Source organism: Sinocyclocheilus rhinocerous, unplaced genomic scaffold, assembly GCF_001515625.1.
Source record: "Sinocyclocheilus rhinocerous isolate Xijiao unplaced genomic scaffold, SAMN03320098_v1.1 scaffold431, whole genome shotgun sequence".
In the NCBI taxonomy this organism is placed as follows: Eukaryota; Metazoa; Chordata; class Actinopteri; order Cypriniformes; family Cyprinidae; genus Sinocyclocheilus; species Sinocyclocheilus rhinocerous.
In genome coordinates, this window is record NW_015624541.1 from 295,802 (window position 1) to 315,175 (window position 19,374).

At 36.2% G+C, this 19,374-nt stretch overlaps 1 protein-coding gene across 2 annotated transcripts in view; it reads left to right on the plus strand.

Annotated features, from left to right (window-relative positions):
* Positions 1–19,374, plus strand: part of LOC107741087 (follistatin-related protein 5-like) — a 117,870-nt gene that overhangs the window by 24,674 nt on the left and 73,822 nt on the right. Inside the window, exons 3-4 of one of the 2 annotated variants that reach the window (XM_016553683.1) lie at positions 1,517–1,550; positions 16,442–16,690. In XM_016553683.1, coding sequence (XP_016409169.1) covers positions 1,517–1,550; positions 16,442–16,690 — 283 coding nt within the window. The remainder of the gene's footprint in view (positions 1–1,516; positions 1,551–16,441; positions 16,691–19,374) is intronic. The other variant, XM_016553689.1, reaches the window with a different exon arrangement.

A 19,374-nucleotide genomic window follows, 5' to 3' on the forward strand; every position in this document is an offset into this window, starting at 1 on the left:
TTTTTTTAGCATAAACATTAAATTAACATTAACATGAAGCCCTAATAATAATAATAAAGATCTTGTGATGCTTTTTAAAGCAAAGTTGGGGTTGATTTTGAGTTCACATATAAACGTAAATAGAATAGGCTAATTCAATTTGTCTATTTTAATGTAAGACAAAATATTTTTCATCAGTGATAGAAATATGATTTAAGACGGTAGTGTGAGCAAGTTTAAGCAAGTTTAGTTTGAAAACATTTAATAGTAAATAAGAAAAAATGTGACAATATTTGAATAAAATAATAAGAAGAAAGATTTATTTGCAACAACTGATGGAGTGCACGCGCACACGCAGCGTTGTCAGGGTAACATTTGGTCAGTCATTCCCTTCGCCAAGGGAGTTCCAAACGCTTATACGAGACAGTAATGCCCTGCACCCTTCAAAGAACACACTTCAAGTGCTCTGCCCTTCGAAGGGAGTAGGGCATAGGGATGCTCACTTCCATTTGGAATTCGCCCACTGTCTCCAAGACTGGCACAGGAAGGGGAGTGGCTTGCAGCAAGTTTGTTTGCATTTTGGACAGATTGGACAAATGGCTTCAAAGTCTTTGGAAAACAGAGAGAAAGCCTGTAATTTGCTGCTTCATGGTTATCACTCGAAATTAAAATCCTCACCAATTATCCATCTTAAATGAAAAATCCTTCTATATCCAAGACATCTTGTTAATCTCTTTATACCAAGACCAGTTACTGATATATTTACTAATTACAGTACAACAAAAGTTTATTTAGCCATCGTTTGTCCTTATAGACACTGTAATTCATGAACAATTTTAAAGCAGTAGTTCTGCATATGTCACTTAGTGGCAGTGAATAACACTTTATATACACATCGACTTTCACTGTAAAAAGAGTAGCTTGGAAGTTTTCATCTCATGTTGCAAAACAGGGTCAGAATGACATGAAAATGATGACCATGTTTTCATTTTTGGGTCGGCTATTACTTTTGAGCTTCTGGTTTAGAGTTTTGTTACACATTTGCTTTTATTTTTCATCCTATGACACTGTTGTATTTCTTCCTTAGAAGCAAAATTACAGCTAACATTAACATTTCCCATATGTCTCTTTAATGGTGGAATACGGCATCCTTTAACCTTTAGAAATAGACTCGTTGAGAGAGTGCTGTATGCTGGCTGGTCTGAATGAATGAATCATTTAACGCATACTGACAAATAATTCAAGCACCAACATTTTGAATGAATATTTAGACTTTGCTATGGCAATATGGCATAGGAATTATGTATAACAAACTTTTAAAGAAAGAAAGGAGCAGCAGTCATTTAAATTTACATTATTCATTTAATAATGTAATTTTCTCTAGAAGTAAAACAGCAATAAGATGTATTTGGAGTATGTAAGCCATCCAATATCCAGTATGTGGATGTCTGTGGCCAGGACTCTATTGACATACTATACTGTGAATGTATTGTTGAATGTATTGTAAGTATTGTTTTTCTCTCTGTTCTTGTTCCAGCAGGATGGGATCTCAGAGAGTTTACGGATTAAAGGTATGTGCAAACCCTACTTCTCTCTCTTTTCCTTTTACACACTCAAATATACATTAACAAAAATGTCCAAACGGTATCAGGGTCTTGTCATGTTTTTGCAGGACTTGTTACAATAGTGTGTACAATAGTGTTGTATTTAAAGTACCTTGTAGTGAATATGGAAATAATTTAATACTTTGTTATATACAACCACTGAACCATGGTACTGCCCATGTAAATTTTTGTAAGGATAGTGACACTACACTTTTTTTTAGATGATCTTTGGATTGATAACATTAGATATTTTATTAACTCAGAACATATGAGGCATAATGAATGTATATGGTATAGTAGGGTTTCTCTTTTTTTACACTGCTTTTATATGTCTGTATTTATGCAAGAATGAAGAAGTATTGAGATTTTGTGGGAATTTTAAAATAGATATTGTGTATTAATTAATGCTAAACAAAACTGTACCGTTAGACTATCCCTTATATAAAAATATTACTCTTATATAATGAAATAATTTTTTTTCTTGCCTGTGGTGCCAAGAAACTAACACTGGTGCCCTTGAAAAAAAAAATGGTGCATGATGGCAGTATTTGGACTGAATGCATGTTTATTTTGTGTGGATCAATATTGGGTACTCAAGCGGGCTGTATATAGCCACATTAATTATCATGCTAGCAAAAAGTCTGTGGTTTAAGGTGTAAATCACGTGTTGGCTATTGCCCGGCAGTCATCTGTAATTAAGACGGCACAAGAGTTAGTCAGATGATGCCAAGAACCTACAGAGAGCGCTGAGATGTGAAAAATCCATCTCGCTCCTCAGTCTCTGTGTGAGGTGAACTCCCACCATAAATTTTATCTCAGGTCAGCTCAAAGGTGCTTGTGTTAGCAGCTCCTTTGGCTACAGGTAATATAATCAGACTTTAATAGAGAAGCAGACTGTATTACTGCAGAAGGTCAAAGCTGAGCTGCCATTGTGATAAAAGACAGGATCTCACTTATCTACAGCTGTTCAATTAAATGGAAGCTCTCTGTTTTTGTCTTCTCTGCCTTTTAAAACCAATGTGAAATCAAATTGACCCTATTTATAAATGGATGTTTTTGATAATATTGCTAGCGGTTAATCTTTGCTTGTTATTTAAAATATTCTTCATAATTTTGAATCAAGTTTCTCTTCTTCTAAAATAACTTTTCTGTTTTGTCGACATCATTTAGGCCACTGTTGGATAATGCTAGCGAACACCTTAATTACTAATTAGTAAATGTTTTAGCAAAATCACATTCAATCCATCCAGTAAATTTTAGATGGATAAAATCAAGCCATGCCCCCTATTTTTAAAATGGATTGCAAACAAGAATTTGCTGTAATTTTTATACTTAGTACACTGTAAAGAATAATTTTTGGAAGTAGTCTTTCTACTTCCAAATTTCAAAGTAATTCAGTGTTACTTGCCTTTTTTTGTGAACTTTACCAGCAGATTTTGAATTTACTAGCATTTTTTGTGTGAAAATTGTTTAAAGTAAATTCTACACCAAATTTTTTCAGTGTATGTATATTTTGGGCACATTAAAAATCTTCATGGGCCAAACAAAAACGCATTCTATCCACTTAAATGCACAAAATAGTATTTTCTTGTTCATATTACCCAAGTCAAGTCACCTTTATTTATATAGCACTTTATACAATATAGATTGTGTCAAAGAAGCTTTACAGTGGCAAACGGGAAAATAGTTGGTCAATAATGCAAGAAGACTATACAAACAGGCATTTTCACAGCTAAAATCAGTTCATTGATGATTCAGTTATGTCATCATCCAGTTCAGCTCTCTTTCAATAGTGTCTGTGCAAATATTATCTACTAATAATAATATCTACTAATATTAGCATAGATGCCATTCTTCTTACGATGTAGCAAGTACATTGGGTGTTATGGGAAGTGTTCCCGGTTCCGGTTGTCCTAATTAATGCAGCCTTACAATCCTTTAACGGATTTGAATTATAGAAATGTGATAGTGTGTTATGTGTATGCCAGGTTAAAGAGATGGGTCTTTAATCTAGATTTAAACTGACAAGAGTGTGTCTGCCTCCCAAACAATGCTAGGTAGATTGTTCCAGAGTTTGGGCGCTAAATAGGAAAAGGATCTGCCGCCAGCAGTTGATTTTGATATTTTAGGTATTATCAAATGGCCAGAGTTTTGAGATTGCAGCGGACGTGAAGGATTATCATGCGATAAGAGCTCGCTCAAGTATTGAGGAGCTAAACCATTTAGGGCTTTATAAGTAATTAGCAAGATTTTAAAATGTACATTATGTTTAATAGGGAGCCAGTGCAGAGTTGACAGAACCAGGCTAATATGGTCATACTTCCTGGTTTTAGTAAAAACTCTAGCTGCTGCATTTTGGACCAGCTGGAGTTCGTTTATTAAGTACGCAGAGCAACCACCCAATAAAGCATTACAATAATCTAACCTTGAGGTCATGAACGCATTAATTAACGTTTCTGTTTTTGACACTGAGAGCATAGGTCGTAATTTCGATTTATTTTTAAGATGGAAAAATGATGGAAATACAAATGCTAGAAACATGGTTTTCAAAAGAAAGATTGCTGTCAATAAGATAGCAAATAAGAAAAGCGGTGTAGAAATGCTTAGGCGGCTTGCTCCACACTCTACTTAAGATTCTGTCTGGAAATTATTTTTTGAAGGGCCATTTCAATTATTTATTAATCATTTTAATTATTCAGTCTAATTACTCCACGTTTAAGTGGATTAAATTCTGACTTAGGTATATTACCTTAATGGAGGTTTTGGAAGATTCCTCCCGTGACTGCCTGAAATGCTTTTGATAAAGCTGATTCATTTCCTTTGAGGAAGCTCATCTATTTAATAATTATTTGACCTGTTGAAGTATATAAAGCTTTAGTGGTGAATACATTCAGTACTCAAGGCAAACCGCTTTCAGCTTAATTTGTGACATGGCAAATGTTGCCTGCTTTGTGAATTCAAAGTGCAGACTACAGCACATGAAATATAACTGGAAAGAATATGAAGCCAACTGAAATTGGCTGTCAGAAGTTGGAAAAGAGAAAAACTAAGACAGCATGCACAAGCACATAGCAGAATACCCTGTAATTGGAATCTTAAATGAAGTGGCTGGCATATGCACAGTTCCACTGTGCAGCTGAACACAAAATATCTTACTACTGAGGGTGAAATCACGTCTTTTTGGGTTGAAGAATAGCTTTTTGTGTAATAGTATGAAAATTGGAGGTAATGTATTTGGACCACCAGCCACTCCACACTATTACTCATGCCCAGCTCTCATTGCATGCAGGCAAGTTCTCTACTTCTCACACAAAAGCTTTCAAAGACAAAAGCTTTCTAGACTTTTTTTTTTTTTTTCAAATACAATCTTGATGGGGTGTGCTCGTAGAGCTTTTTGCATGCACAAAAGCAGGCCCGGTTCCCCAATTCTGGCTTTCTTTATATTGTTTCAACTTTGCCATTACTACTCAATTTAATAATGTGCACAGAGGGATGCCTCTTTGGCCTGCAGTTGACATGCAGTGCACATTTTGAAATGCTAAAGGATTTAGCTCTAAATTCTATGTTAATCCTGAAATCTCTTTAGCTTCTTTGGGATTCCTTTTCACTTTTTTAAAAGGGAACATTGCATTGTGTCTGGTGAAAATAGAGAGTGGTGCTAAACTTACTGCCAGGCTGCAGTAATTTTACTCGACAGATTGACTTTTGGGCAACTGCCCACCATTCGACTAGCTACTGAACATCCCATGTGTACTTATTCATGTATGATCACTAAATTGAATTGAATTCTGTTTATGCAGAATACAGTATTTGCTAAATACTGTATTGTTTAGTATGCCTAAAGAGGAGAGGAAGAAGGTATTATGTAATTGGATGCTTGATGGAAGATGCAGGAATTTTCTAAGTTCAGTACAAGTTAAGCCCAATCAACAGCATTTGTGGCATCATGTTGACTACCACAAAAACTATTTCCGCTTGTCTCTCCTATTCATTAAAAAAGCAAAAATATAGGTTACAATAAGCCACTTAACAATGGAAATTGATGGGGTCAATATGTAAATGTTAAAATACTTACTGTTTTAGTAGTATAGACACAAAAGGTAAACAATGAGTGTTAATTTAAGGGTATTCTAAAAATGTTGCATACGTTTTGTGTGAAGTTATATCCAATTTTACAACTTTATTGCCATTACAATGCAATGTCATAAACACTAAAATAGTAAAAATGATTATGTACACTCTAAAAAATGCTGGGTTGTTTGAAACAAGAGTGTACACAGTTTTACAGTTCAAATAATGTTTTAATCGAAGAGTTACTGTAAGTACTTTTTATAAAATTATAAGCTTTTTATCAAAATTTGACCCCATTCACTTTGATTTTAAGTTCCATACTATAACCTCAATTTTTGCTTTTTTTAAGGAAAGACAGATGAGTCAAAATTATATTTTGCAATAGGTAATCAACATTATAGCACAAATGCTGTTAAAAACTGGATAATTATTTGAGACCAGGCCACTGCGGCCAGTGTAGTAAAAGTCTGAGCACTACTACTTCTCAAATTGGTCTTTGACCATTAAGACCTTTAATTTAATTGCAGAATAGGCTCTCAACCCAGTAGGAAAAATGTATATGAATATTCATTTAAGTAGAAAAGCCAATGAAGTGGAAGGGTGTCTAATTTCAACAATGGGATTTGCACATGGAAGGTAATGAATCTAAAAAGACTCATATGGGAAATGAACGCTTCTGTTTTTGCTCTTTACAGATGTTGTCTCGGCGACACTGAGAGAACAACCCAACACCTCTTTTCACATGCTGAGAGTGTTTTTAAAAGCCCCACTTTAGCAGTTCTTATAGCCTGTCTACAATCCATTACCATAATGCTAATAAGTTATTTAATGCTTATTTAGCATTCAGCTAAAAACACAAGTAATGCCCCTGCAAAGTATAAATAAGACTATTCAGACAAAGTGGAAATTTTTTGGGGGGAGTCTTCCATTTTCTCCTCAAAAACCACTGTGAGGTTTAGCAAGCACCAATATTTTTTTTTTATCTAATTTCTCTATTGTTGTAGTTCTGGTGCTTCTGGCCAGGACTGAATCTTGCTAGCTCAGTAAAGTAAACTGCAGTGGTGGCATGCTATAAAAATAGATCACTAGATGAATGACAGACTATATGAATAAACAGGACAGGTGATATTTGTCTCTTTAGCTCATTTAGACCTAATGAGGAGAGTGTTATTTTATGGTGGCTGAAAGTGCAGAAATATAAACTTTTTTTGTTGTTTTTTTCTTGTAGTAAAAGCCTGTTGATGTTATTGTATCTCTTGCTATTCCTTTCACTTTGTCACTCCTTTACTCGTTGTTTTTACCCCTTTTTCCCATTAAGTGTTTTGGGAGTTGTTTAAGGAGTTACATGGTCTCCAAAACCTAATGAACTGCCTGCTGCCTACATTGGCAGTTTCTAAGGCAACATTTTAACTGCAATGGAACATCAAGTGACTAATTTGGAACACTGTACATAGGCACACACAAGACTACTGATTTCAATAGAATTTGGTGTTAGCATGTTGTTTTGCTAAAAACTAAACAGGATGGCAAAGCATCCTAAATATTGGGTAATTTTTTTTTTTTTTTTGATTAAATGTATTTATTCTTTAATTTGATTAAATGTTTTTATTCTTTAATCTAATGATTTTTAATTAGTTATTAGTTGTTGTTGTTGTTTTATACTGTTTTTCTTTCCCATAGACCCCCCAAAACTCCTTTGTGACCCCCTAAAAATCCCTGCTCTTTTGAAACGCCCTGGAAGACAACCACAAGTAGAGATGATGCATATGGTGATAGTCAGAGGAATTAGTCAGTGGTATAGAAATGGCTTAATGCTATATGAATTAGCAGGGGGAGGTTTCTGCGGGGTGTACAATTACTGAAGCATGGTGCTGCCTCATAAATAGTCTAACTCAGTGGAACTTAATGACAGCTGCATTTTAATGGGGTTTAACTCCCCTCGCTTTACAGATCTTAAGGATTCCACCTCCTGAGCTTCAATTGATCTTGTAACCAATGACTTTGCCTCTGCGCTGCTTCCTATTGAACACTATATCTTCTGCTTTATGGGAACTAGTGTATAACTGCATCCGCATCTGGCTAGTCATTAGCTGTAGGGTGCCTTTACACTTATAGTCAGTTTGTAATTTCTTAAAGTTCAGGCAAAAGTCGATTGCACTTAATTTGCATTTAAACAGTCATTAGATCTGTATAGTTACTCAGTAGAACAGATTTTTTTCGTACCAGATCTTCTAAGACTGATTGGAGATAAACAATGTTGCCATCTAATGGTCGTTTGTTTGCTCACTGATAGATCTAGATATTAATAAGGAAGATAGAGAAGAATAAATAGTGGTTTCAGCTTTAAAGAGGAAATCAGATTGCCCTTGGTCCTTTGAGGTGAAAGAGTCTCATACTGTTCTATGAAAGCCTGCTATAACTTGATAAAAGAAGACAAATTACTTTTACTTTACTTTTACTTTTAATCATTTAGCAGACACTTTTATCCAAAGCGACTTACAAATAAGAAAAAGTAATTAAAACTAAAAGCTAAAACTCTATAAATACTATATATATACACACATTTAAGAAAATAAAAGAAATTAAATAAAAATGACAAATGCATACAACAACATTTCAAAACTAAAACATTTAAATGAAAACAAAAAAATAAAGACGAGACCAAACGCAATTTTTACTGAAACTAAGCTATTTATTTTTATATATTTGGTAATAAAATTTATATTTTGTATAATAACTTATATAAATTATACATTATAAATTATACATAAATACATATAATATTTAAATATATTTATTTATTTTAAATATTTAAATATTTATTTATTAATGTTCAATATATAAAGGTGAGTATAATATACAATCTCTGGAACGCCTCGTCGTGACCCGTGTCTGAAGCATACATTGTAAAAACACCAACTTGTTGGCCGGCGACAGCCATGACGTCACTACCGGTGCGACTATAGTATAAATAGGCGCCGGGAGAAGTTTCCTTGAAAGGGAACGTCTCAGGTTACGTATATAACCATGGTTCCCTGAATAGGGAACGAGACACAGCATCCTATAGGTTTCCTGCCATGCTTCGGACGCAAGCTTCAGACGAAGAAGTGAATGATGTGTAGCTCCCGTCGCCTATTTATACTATAGTCGCACCGGTAGTGACGTCATGGCTGTCGCCGGCCAACAAGTTGGTGTTTTTTCAATGTATGCTTCAGACACGGGTCACGACGAGGCGTTCCCCCCATAGCGACCCCTAGAGGACGCAGTGTCTCGTTCCCTACTCAGGGAACCATGGTTACATAAGTAACCTGAGACGTTCTTTTAAAAGAGACAGAGTTCTGTCATCATTTACTCACTCTCAAGTTGTTTCAAACCTGTATGAATGTGTTTCTTCTGCTGAACACAAAATAATATATTTTGAAGAATGTGGGTAACCGAACAGTTGATGGTCCCTATTGACTTCCATAATATATATATTTTTTTATCCTTACTGTAGAAGTCAGTTGGGACCATAACTGTTTGGTTAGAAAGAAACTCTTGAAGGTGAGTAAATGATGACAGAATTTACATTTTTGGGTGAACTATCCCCTTTATGGGTCAGATTTTTTGAGTCAAACTCTGAAGCGCTTCACCATAGAGTGATATTTGCTTTTATTGATCATTCCAATAAGTGAATTATGCATGCAGTAACACTCTTCCTGTGTTTATTGTCTGACTAAAGCAGTTTGTTGATGATGTTCCATAGCTGCTCTCGTTCCATTCGCCAGATTTATTAGAACTGATCTGTGTCAGGTAATAAAGAAAAATAAAATAATAAATGAGAAATAATGCCACAACTGATTCAAACTGACGTGTCTCGGAGGAAGCAGATCGCAGATCATTACGCCTGAGATGCTGCAGCGTCTCGCTTTAATTTAGCCAGTGCTGAGCTGTGAATTGTTGTGCTTAGTGGTTGTACAGCAGCATGTTTAATGAACGAAAACCCGGGAGCACATCAAACTTTGTGTTTTTCCAACTTTCCCATAGCAAAGCTTTCTATAAATATGGCTCCCCTCAGCCAGGTGCTTGTTAATACAACCCCCAGAGTGATGAGAAGCCGTCGTTTTGTGATATCTCATTCTGCACTCCAGCAACGACTCTGGGAGAGATTTGGTTTGTTTAAAGGAATCGCAGAGTAGTTGGTAAAGAAACAGCAGATGGAGGAGTAATGGCAGGCAGGTGAGCGCAGCGTGTTTCTGTGTCGTCTTTCATGTGGAGTTTGAAGCATTGTTTGAAGGCTGTTTATCCGTATGTGTTTCCTCTATTTTGGAGCAGCAGCGTCCACAGAGGCTTCTTAAAGGGCTGCAGCGAGCCGAGCTGAAAGCTGCCGAGTGTTGTTTACTACATTACCCAGAGTCCCTAAGGACCGGCTTCTGTGCTGGAAAACATCAGATGGCCTGGGACTCGCACCTTTGGTGGTGACAAGAGAATGAAATGGTGACGCAGTGTTAAGAGGAAAGAAACAAAACCCATGTGTTTAAACAAAGGCTCTGAAAGTTTGGCATGTCACCGCTCCTGCAAGCACTGTGGTGTCAGTGTTTATTTGAAAGACTTTACGCAAATTTGAAAACACTTTAATGCCAAATTCACTGAGAGAAACTAAAGTGAGCTGGTGATTTTTTTTTGTTTGTTTTTAACCAGCATCATTAATCTTAATGTTTAGACTGTATTCAGGCTATATAAAATGTTCTCTTATATAAATCGAAAAGGTAAAACTAATAAAAAAAAGTAGGTGCCCAGTGGATATATCCGATTTTATTATTGTTTGAGCATGAGAATAAAACAAATAAAGTGCATTATTATTTATTTATTTGTTTTGGTTCCTGAAGCATAAAACTAAAACATATCCCTGACCACAGTATATATTGTCAGGGATATCTTGTGTACTTACTGTTTTAAAATTCTCTTTATATTGTAACGTGAATCTTGTTGTTGCCTGGTAATGTGTAAAGAAATCTTTGTCTCACAGCAGACCAATATACAGCTGTCCATCTAACTCTCAGACGTTGTGTAGCATTATGTGTAAGTGAATCTATGTGACCTTTTAGCAGTGTTGTTACAGAAGTATTTCTTTTCCTATTCATTTTCTCAATAGAGATTTCAAAACAGAGTTTAATGCCAAAAAACAAACCAACCAACTTTGAGATGGACAACAATATTTGTGTGTTGGTTGTAACGAGTTACTAAGTAATGCGTTACTGTAATTAAGTAATGTAATTACTTATCCACTGAAAAAGTAAAGTAATGGATTACTGTTAATTTTAGGTAATTTAATTACAGTTACTTACTTGCGTTACATACTGTAAATAATTTCAACAGTTCTGAAATCAATATTGAATTTGAAATCTAAATTTATCATCTAAAGATAAAATTTAATGCAGCGTCTTTAACCCTCTGTGTGCCAGCATGTTCACTTGCAGTTTTTTCTTATAACAGAGAAAAGAACCTAAAATACTCAGATACAGATAAGACTAAAATCAATCGAATCCGTAAAGGGTCTACTTTTATTTGTGTACACTGACAATTCATTGTGCAAAACACTGTGCTTTTGTAAAATAAACAAAACAAACAGGGTGAGCTTTCTGCCGTCTCGGTCTCCATGAACTTCTCTCTGAAACACGTCATAAAAATGAACCAAAGTTCAGCAAATATTTTACTCAGAGACATGAGAAATATACCTATAGAAAGCTTGAAGTGGCTACTTTTAAATGAACCAATTCAATTTGAAAATGAATATCCTCTGATTGTATTTATTTATTTATTTTTTTTGTGTGATGGCTTAAAAAAAACATACATATATAATACCATTGATTAATAACCTTATATCTTTTGAGGTAAGTCTCCCTTGAAATATTTACACAGAATGGTTAAAAATCAGTTTCTCTGTGGAGAAAAAGAATGGAACTTTTTTTGTTTCTGAAACCAGACATCACTCTATTTGTCATCACAAACGGCTTTGTGCAGACGGATATCAATTACAATAGCTAAGATATGACAAGCATTCACAATTCTATTCCAATATGTTGCTCTTTCTCACAGCTAATAAAAAATCTTCACAAATACAGAGTAACTGATGTGCTCGTCCTTTTATTTTGTCTGGAAGTCTTCTGGTGTACATCTGTATATGTACACAGTTGTGGCATATGACTGTATCTGATTCTGAAGCCCTGTGCTGAGCTCTTATTAGTTATCATGCATGTCATGGATCTGCTATAATTAGCACCTAAGGGCTGACACTTGGTTCAGAGACCAACCGGCTGAGTGGTGCTTAGTTATTGCTCAGTCATGGCTTTGCTGTCGGTGTCAGGTAGAAAAATCGTTCCCTGATGAAGGCCGCTGCATTTCTTTTGACCTCTTCAGGTCATGAGAATATTTTTTTGTTTGTTTTTGCTGCTGTCAACTTTTTGCTGGCTCGCTTTTTGGAGTATTACTTTGTACTGTTACTTTAGTGCAGACTTTGATAATGTTATGTATGCCACTCTGTTTAGGATTCTCGTGTTGGCTTTTACTGGGATGAAAAGTCCATGTTTGATGGTGGGCAGATGAAAGCCGGACACCACACCTTCACCTAAACCCTTCATGAGAATCAAACGTTCCTTCTCTCCCTCTCAGACTCTGTCTCCTCTCTTTGAAAAGCTGACTCATCAATAACAAATTGTTTGCGACTGAATTAGTCATTTGTCTTTGATGTCACCGTGGTCAGAGTGAGGCACTGTGTGCATACCAATCAGACACTATCTTGGCTTCTGTCCACCCTGCTGGCAAAAGCCAATTTTCTCCTTTTACTACAACAACCTGCAGTGAAAAGGTCTTCATTATGTGGTATGTGATGAAGGGGGTCATCATTTAATTACACACATCTAAAAGGTCTCTAACGCTCTGTAAAGGAAACTGTACATAAAAGCACAACTGTGTGTCATTATTATGTTTCACAAACTTACTTTGGTTTTCTATGATGTATAGAACATGATTGTTGTGAATTTGGCAAATTTTAGTGTCACCAAATTTATCTTGTTGGCTTACATATATAGTACAATCAGAATCAGAATCACAAAGAGCTTTATTGCCAAGTGTGCTTACACACACAAGGAATTTGTCTTGGTGACAGAAGCTTCCAGTGCACAGACCGGATGACAAGTGACAAGACACCGATAACAAAATAAAAATAAGTGATTAAAAATAAATATACAAAAACAATACCCAGTAGACAATAAGACAATAGACAGTATATGTATGTACATATATGCTATATACAAATTATGCAATGGAATGTGGATAGATATATTTTAAATAAATAACATGCGTATAATAAATATAAGTATAGATGGCCTGAGGAAACAAACTTTTCCTGTCTGGCTGTTTTGGTGCTCAGTGCTCTGTAGTGCCGACCAGATGGTAACAGTTCAAAGAGGAAGTGGCATGAATGTGAGGGGTCTAGATTGATTTTACCATCCCTTTTACTCACTTTGGATGAGTACAGTTCTTGGAGAATGGGCAGGGTTGTACCAGTGATTCGCTCAGCAGTCCGGACTTTCTGCTTTAGTCTTCTAAGGTCAGTTTTGGTAGCTGAGCTGAACCAGACAGTTACTGAAGTGCAGAGGACGGATTCAATGACTGCAGAGTAGAACTGTATCAGCAGCTCCTGTGGCAGGTTGAACTTCCTCAGCTGGGCCTGCTTCACAATGTGATTGTCCCACTTCAGGTCCTGAGAGATGGTGGTGCCCAGGAATCTGAATGACTCTACTGCAGCCACAGTTCTGTTCATGATGGTGAGTGGGCGGAGTGCAGGGGGGTTTCTCCTGAACTCCATTATCATCTCTGCTGTTTTGAGCATGTTAAACTTCAGGTTGTTAAGACTGCACCAGACAGCCAGCTGTTTAATCTCGCTTCTATAAGCAGACTCATCACCATCCTGGATGAGGCAGATGATTGTAGTGTCGTCCGCAAACTTCAGGAGCATGACAGAGGAGTCATTAGAGGTATAGTAGTTGGTGTACAGGGAGAAGAGCAGTGGGGAGAGAACAAATCCCTGGGGGGTGCCAGTGCAGTGATGATGGTTGTTGGATGGGAATTTACCAATTCTCACTAGCTGTTGCCTATCTGTCAGAAAGCTGGTGATCCATTGACAGATAGAGCTAGATACAGAGAGCTGGGTTAGTTTGGACTGGAGAAGGTTTGGGATGATGGTGTTGAAGGCCAAACTGAAGTCCACAAACAAACCTGCAGTAAAATTCATTCAGGTCATCAACCAGTTGTTGATTCCCTACAGAGTTGGGGGATGGCATCTTGTACAGTAGTTCATAATGTCTTTCAGGCCTTTCCACACTGAAGTAGGGTCGTTTGCTGAAAACTGGCTTTCCAGCTTTTTAGAGTAGCTCCTCTTAGCCACTCTGATCTCAGTTTGTTCCTGGCCTGATTGTACAAGATTCTGTCCCCACTCCTGTAGGCATCTTCTTCGGCCTGACAAAGTTGTCTGAGTTTTGCTGTGAACCATGGTTTGTCGTTGTTGTATGTTAAATAAGCCCTGGTAGGAATGCACATATCCTCACAGAAACTGATGTATGATCTTATAGTCTCTGTGAGCTCATCCAGATCGGTGGCAGCAGCTTCAAAAATACTCCAATCAGTGCAGTCGAATCAGGCTTGTAATGCCTGCTCTGTTTTGTTGGTCCATCTCTTTACAGTACTTACTACAGGCTTAGCAGATTTAAGTTTTTGCCTCCATGTTGGGAGAAGATGAACCAGGCAGTGGTCAGAGAGTCCTAAACTGCTCTGGGGACGGAGCAATATGCATCCTTTATTGTGGTGTAGCAGTGGTCTAAAATATTTTTGTCTCTAGTGGGCATGTAATGCGTTGTTTGAATTTTGGCAGTTCATGTGTGAGGTTTGCTTTATATAAAAGTCCCCGAGAAGGATTAAAACAGAGTCCGGATGATGTTGCTCCGTGTCTGTGATCTGATCAGCCAGCTGTTGCAGCGCTGCATTCACACACGCTTGCGGAGGAATGTAAATACTAACCAGGATGAATGAGGAATATTCCTGCGGCGAGTAAAACCGCTTACAGTTGATGAAGAGCGTTTCTAGATTAGGACAGCACATGTTCTTCAATGCTGTTACAACTGTACACCACCTTTCAATGATGTAAAAGCATGTCCCACCGCCTCGCGATTTCCCCATTGATTCTGTGTCGCGATCTGCCCTGTACAGCTGGAAGGCCGGCCGATGCAATGCACCCTCCGGAATGGCTTCATTCAGCCAGGTTTCCGTGAATCACAGAGCAGCAGAGTTTGAAAAATCCTTATTTTTTTGGGAGAGCAGAAGTTGTTTGTCCATTTTGTTGGGTAGAGAGTAGAGATTTGCCAGATGGATGCTAAGCAGTGCCGTTCTAAAGCCGCGCTGTCTGAGCTTGACAAGCGTCGGCTTGCTTCCCACGGTTGCGCGTCTTAGAACGCTTGAACAGCGCCGTTGCTGTGGTGTGTTCTGCTGAATGTTCAGCAGTTCTTCCCTAGTAAAACTGATTGTATTTGAGAAACAAAAAACAGGACAAACTAACAAAAACAGTGAAACAGCTGGAGAGCTCCACACCGAGGCAGTCATCTGCGGCGCCATCTTGGATCCATAAAGTTATGAAATTACAGGAGTGACTTGGAAGTCTGTTAAAGGGGGTTGAAAATGACAAATTAAGAATAGTTTGCAACATATGCCACATTTTCCAGCAAAAATGTGTAAATGAATGTGTAGCTGTCATGGAGTTGTTTCATTTTTATTTATTTATTTATTGTAAGTAGAAAAAAATGAAATCAAAATTAATCTAATTTATTTAATACACATTCCTTTTCTTATAGTACAATCCAATCAATATTTAATTTTTGTTTACATTTTAATTTCAATTATTATTTTAATGTAATTTTCATATAATTAAAAATTAAAATTATTACAATAAAAAAAACAAATATTAAGTGAATTTGTGAATTAAGTGAAGTTATATTTGACACAAAAACGTGATGTTAAAATGTTTTTATTAAATAAATAATGAGTGCTGTAAAAGACATCAAAAGACAATACAATCAAAAGGTTCCTAAAAGAAGTGCTTCTGTCATTTTTATACAATCCCTGAGAGTTTATATACGGCTTTTACAAGCTTTATTTATTAAGTTCTCTTTCTTAAACTTAATTGCCATTGTCTAGCAGGGGAACTGAGAGCTGAAACGTGACTGTGCATTTTCAATTCTTAATCTCTATGAAATTATCAGCTGAAAGAGGAGTGGAGCTCACATCTTTGCAATTGATAATAAGGGGAAGCGTGCTAGAGCTCAGGCTATGTTTTATTACAGTCATACATATTTCATCTAAAGCCCATACAGCCCGCATATCATGAGTGCAGTGGGATTGTTTCCTCCAGAGGGTTTCTCAACTCCTGCCAGCACTGTCAAAACACCACAAATACAAAACAACTGCATTGTATGGCAAAATGGTTGTGAGATTGTTCATGGCCTCTCTAGCTCTACTATTTTATACCATGCTTTGTATTGTAAAGTTGGTGTTTTAAAATACAGTAAGTTTATTGTTCAGTTGAGTATGGGATAAAAAATATATTTATACCTTGAACCCTGTATAAAAGAACGCATTGACCTATAATGATGCGTGTTTATGTAGTTGTTCAAGTGAATTAGCATAGCATGCTTCATCATATTTGCGTGATATTACAAATTAACATGATTTCCCCTCTATCTAATGTGTCTTTACAGGGTTCTTTGGTCAGAATGGCTTTCCTGGGCCCTGTGAACATAAGTACTGTGGTTTGGGAAAGCACTGTGTGGTTGACCGAGAAACAGGTGAAGGAGAATGTCAGTGTCTGGAAAGTTGCAAACCACATTATAAACCTGTGTGCGGATCTGATGGCAAACTCTACCAGAACCACTGTGAGCTTCACAGAGCCTCCTGTATGGCCCATCAGAGAATAACCATCATGCACAGCGAGGAATGCTTCTACAAAGGTATAGAACCAACATTATGTTTTATGGTATATTGCCCATCATTGTCCATTTACAAACTTTCACTGCAACTGATGACTTTTTTGTTTAGGCGGGTTGTTGAAGCTTTTATTTTTTTATTTTGTGAACTACAAATTGAGCAAAATTGACAAAAAATATAATAATAATAATAATTCTTAAATAAATGCTGTTCTGATAAGCTTTCTATTCATCAAAGAATCCTAAAAAAGCATAACTTTCCTCAAACATATTAGGCAGTTTTTCTTGAGCAGCAAATCAGCCTATTAAAATGATTTCTGAAGGATTATGTTCTGAAGATTTAAAAATTCAGCTTTGCCATCACAGCAGTAAATTACTTTAAAAAATATATTAAAATAGGAAACAGTTATTTTAAATTGTAATAATAGTTCACAATATTGTTGTTTTTACTATATTTTTGATCAAATATGTTCTTGGTGACCATAAGATATTTTGTTTCAAAAACAAGACTTTTAAACGGTAATGACGTTTTTGTTTTATTTTGTTTTGTTTTAGTATTAAAGTGTGAGTTTTTTTTGACATCCCTAGTACTGACTATTTGCTTGTCGCAATCTTCTTTAATTGCTTAAAGATGTGTTTTTGTAAATTCTGAATGGATGAGAATTCTGAATCATAAGAACAGCAAACCCTAATGTGTGCAGTGAGGCAATGGAGAGGTTTTTGACAAATGTATTATCCTAGAAAGAGAGAGGTTGTTTTGTTCTGCATAATAAGCAAGATATGATTCTCGGAAATTATGTCCAGCACTAATGGACTAGTAATGGCCAATAACGAATGTAACATCCATATTATGTTGTGTGTGTAAACTCTGATTTAGAACTGAGAACTGTGTTTCTGAAATCATGATCCATTTTGAAACAGAAACAGTACAAATATGAATTGTGACTCAGTTGGATGATCATTACTGTTCTGCTGGCTAATATATTAGGTTTAATTTCAGGATAAGGTGAAGATCAATTGAGAGAACTGTAGATTTCTAAAGATGACTTTAGATGAACAATTAGAACAGTTCAAATGTGTCAGTTGAACTAACGGACCATTGTATCAAAATCAAATGGTTCAAAACTAGTTGATATCATATGAAAGATTTCAAAACATTGTTAAATCTGTGTTCACTTACTGCTGTATATCATCTAAGTGACAATGTGTTGAGTTTTGTCAAGTTCACAAAGACCAGGCAGCCTTATGAATGCAGTATGTCACCCTAACTACAGCATTCATGTGCAGAAAAACTCTTCAAACACTTCATCTCTCCTTTAGAAAGCATGTAGGCAATGAGCCAAGCACTTCCATGTCCTGACCGAGAAATCAAACCTTTAACTGCCCTCTCAAATCAAATCTCAGACAAAGCATTTGGTCGTCAGATGATGATATTGACCTGCTTGGGCCAATCAGTGTAAGAGAGCCAGAGAGATGTATGGGTAGGTTAGGGTAGATGATTGTCCTGCAAATCAAAGAAGACCCCACAATGTCTGATTGCAAAATATTCATTCATCTTTGTTGTTTAAATAATTTTAATAGCATTTTTGGCCAGTTGTGTAACACGCCCTTCAAGGTATTTGTGTAATTATTTATTTATTTTACTATTAATCATGTATGTGGTTTTAGAAAAGGATGGTTTGTTCACCACAATTGAAAGCTTTGATTAAAAGTTGGTAATTGGTGAGATGATGGGATTGGATAATTATGCGTTCTAATTATCAGCAGCGTATCAAATAGGCCCTAATAGTTTTCAAAGTGGCAGGTGCACTTACGCTGTAATGTTTGGGCTTATTTTCTGGAGTTTTGAGAGACTAAAAAAAGTATGTTTACGTTTTTATCATCCCGGGAGAAAAATAACAGTCTGGCGACCGTTATCTGGACTTTAAGCATTTTTTTTTACCTGTCAGAAAAAGAGGTGGACGAGGTGACAAAAAAAGCTGATGAACTTTGATGGAAGGCTTTCATTCTGAGGGTGGGAGATCCTTGACTGCACTATCCTCTTCTGATTTCCCCAGGCTTTACTTCTTTCTTTCCTCTCAAACAAAAATAAGGGTAGAGCATAGAGAAACAAATCAGATTCGAATGTACATCCTACAATTATTTTATTCAGTATTTTCCTCTTGTATTCCAATGCAAATATCTACACAAGGTAAATTTATTGGACTTGAAGTAAAATTGTGTTGAGGGAACACATTTTTAATGCATCTTGCCCCATTGTCAGATTGTAATTTTTTTTTTCAAAGCAAAAACCTCATTAAATTTAGTTAGATTTGTGCTTAAAACAAGAATATCCGTGTAAGATATGTTCTCTGTAAACAATTCTTGCTTCTTAAATAAATGTATTTTGTCTATATAGATATTTAGATGTTGTTGTTGTTGATTTTTTGTTGGACTAGAAAAATCTAGAAAAATCTAATGTAAAACAGCGTATAGATCAGTGCATGCAGTCATAGATTTTGTGTGCCTTGAAGTATTTGTACCTTTTCATAATTAAGTTGAATGATTATTGTAGGTACAAAAATAGTTTTTGTCTTGTTTTTGTGTGTAGAAAACAGCCATTTCTGCTCTCGGCGCACACAGCAGTGGTCATTTAAGTGTCAAAGGCCTGCATACTAGTCTACTCTGATGCATCATTTATACTCCGCCTTACCACTCCAATATTTTTC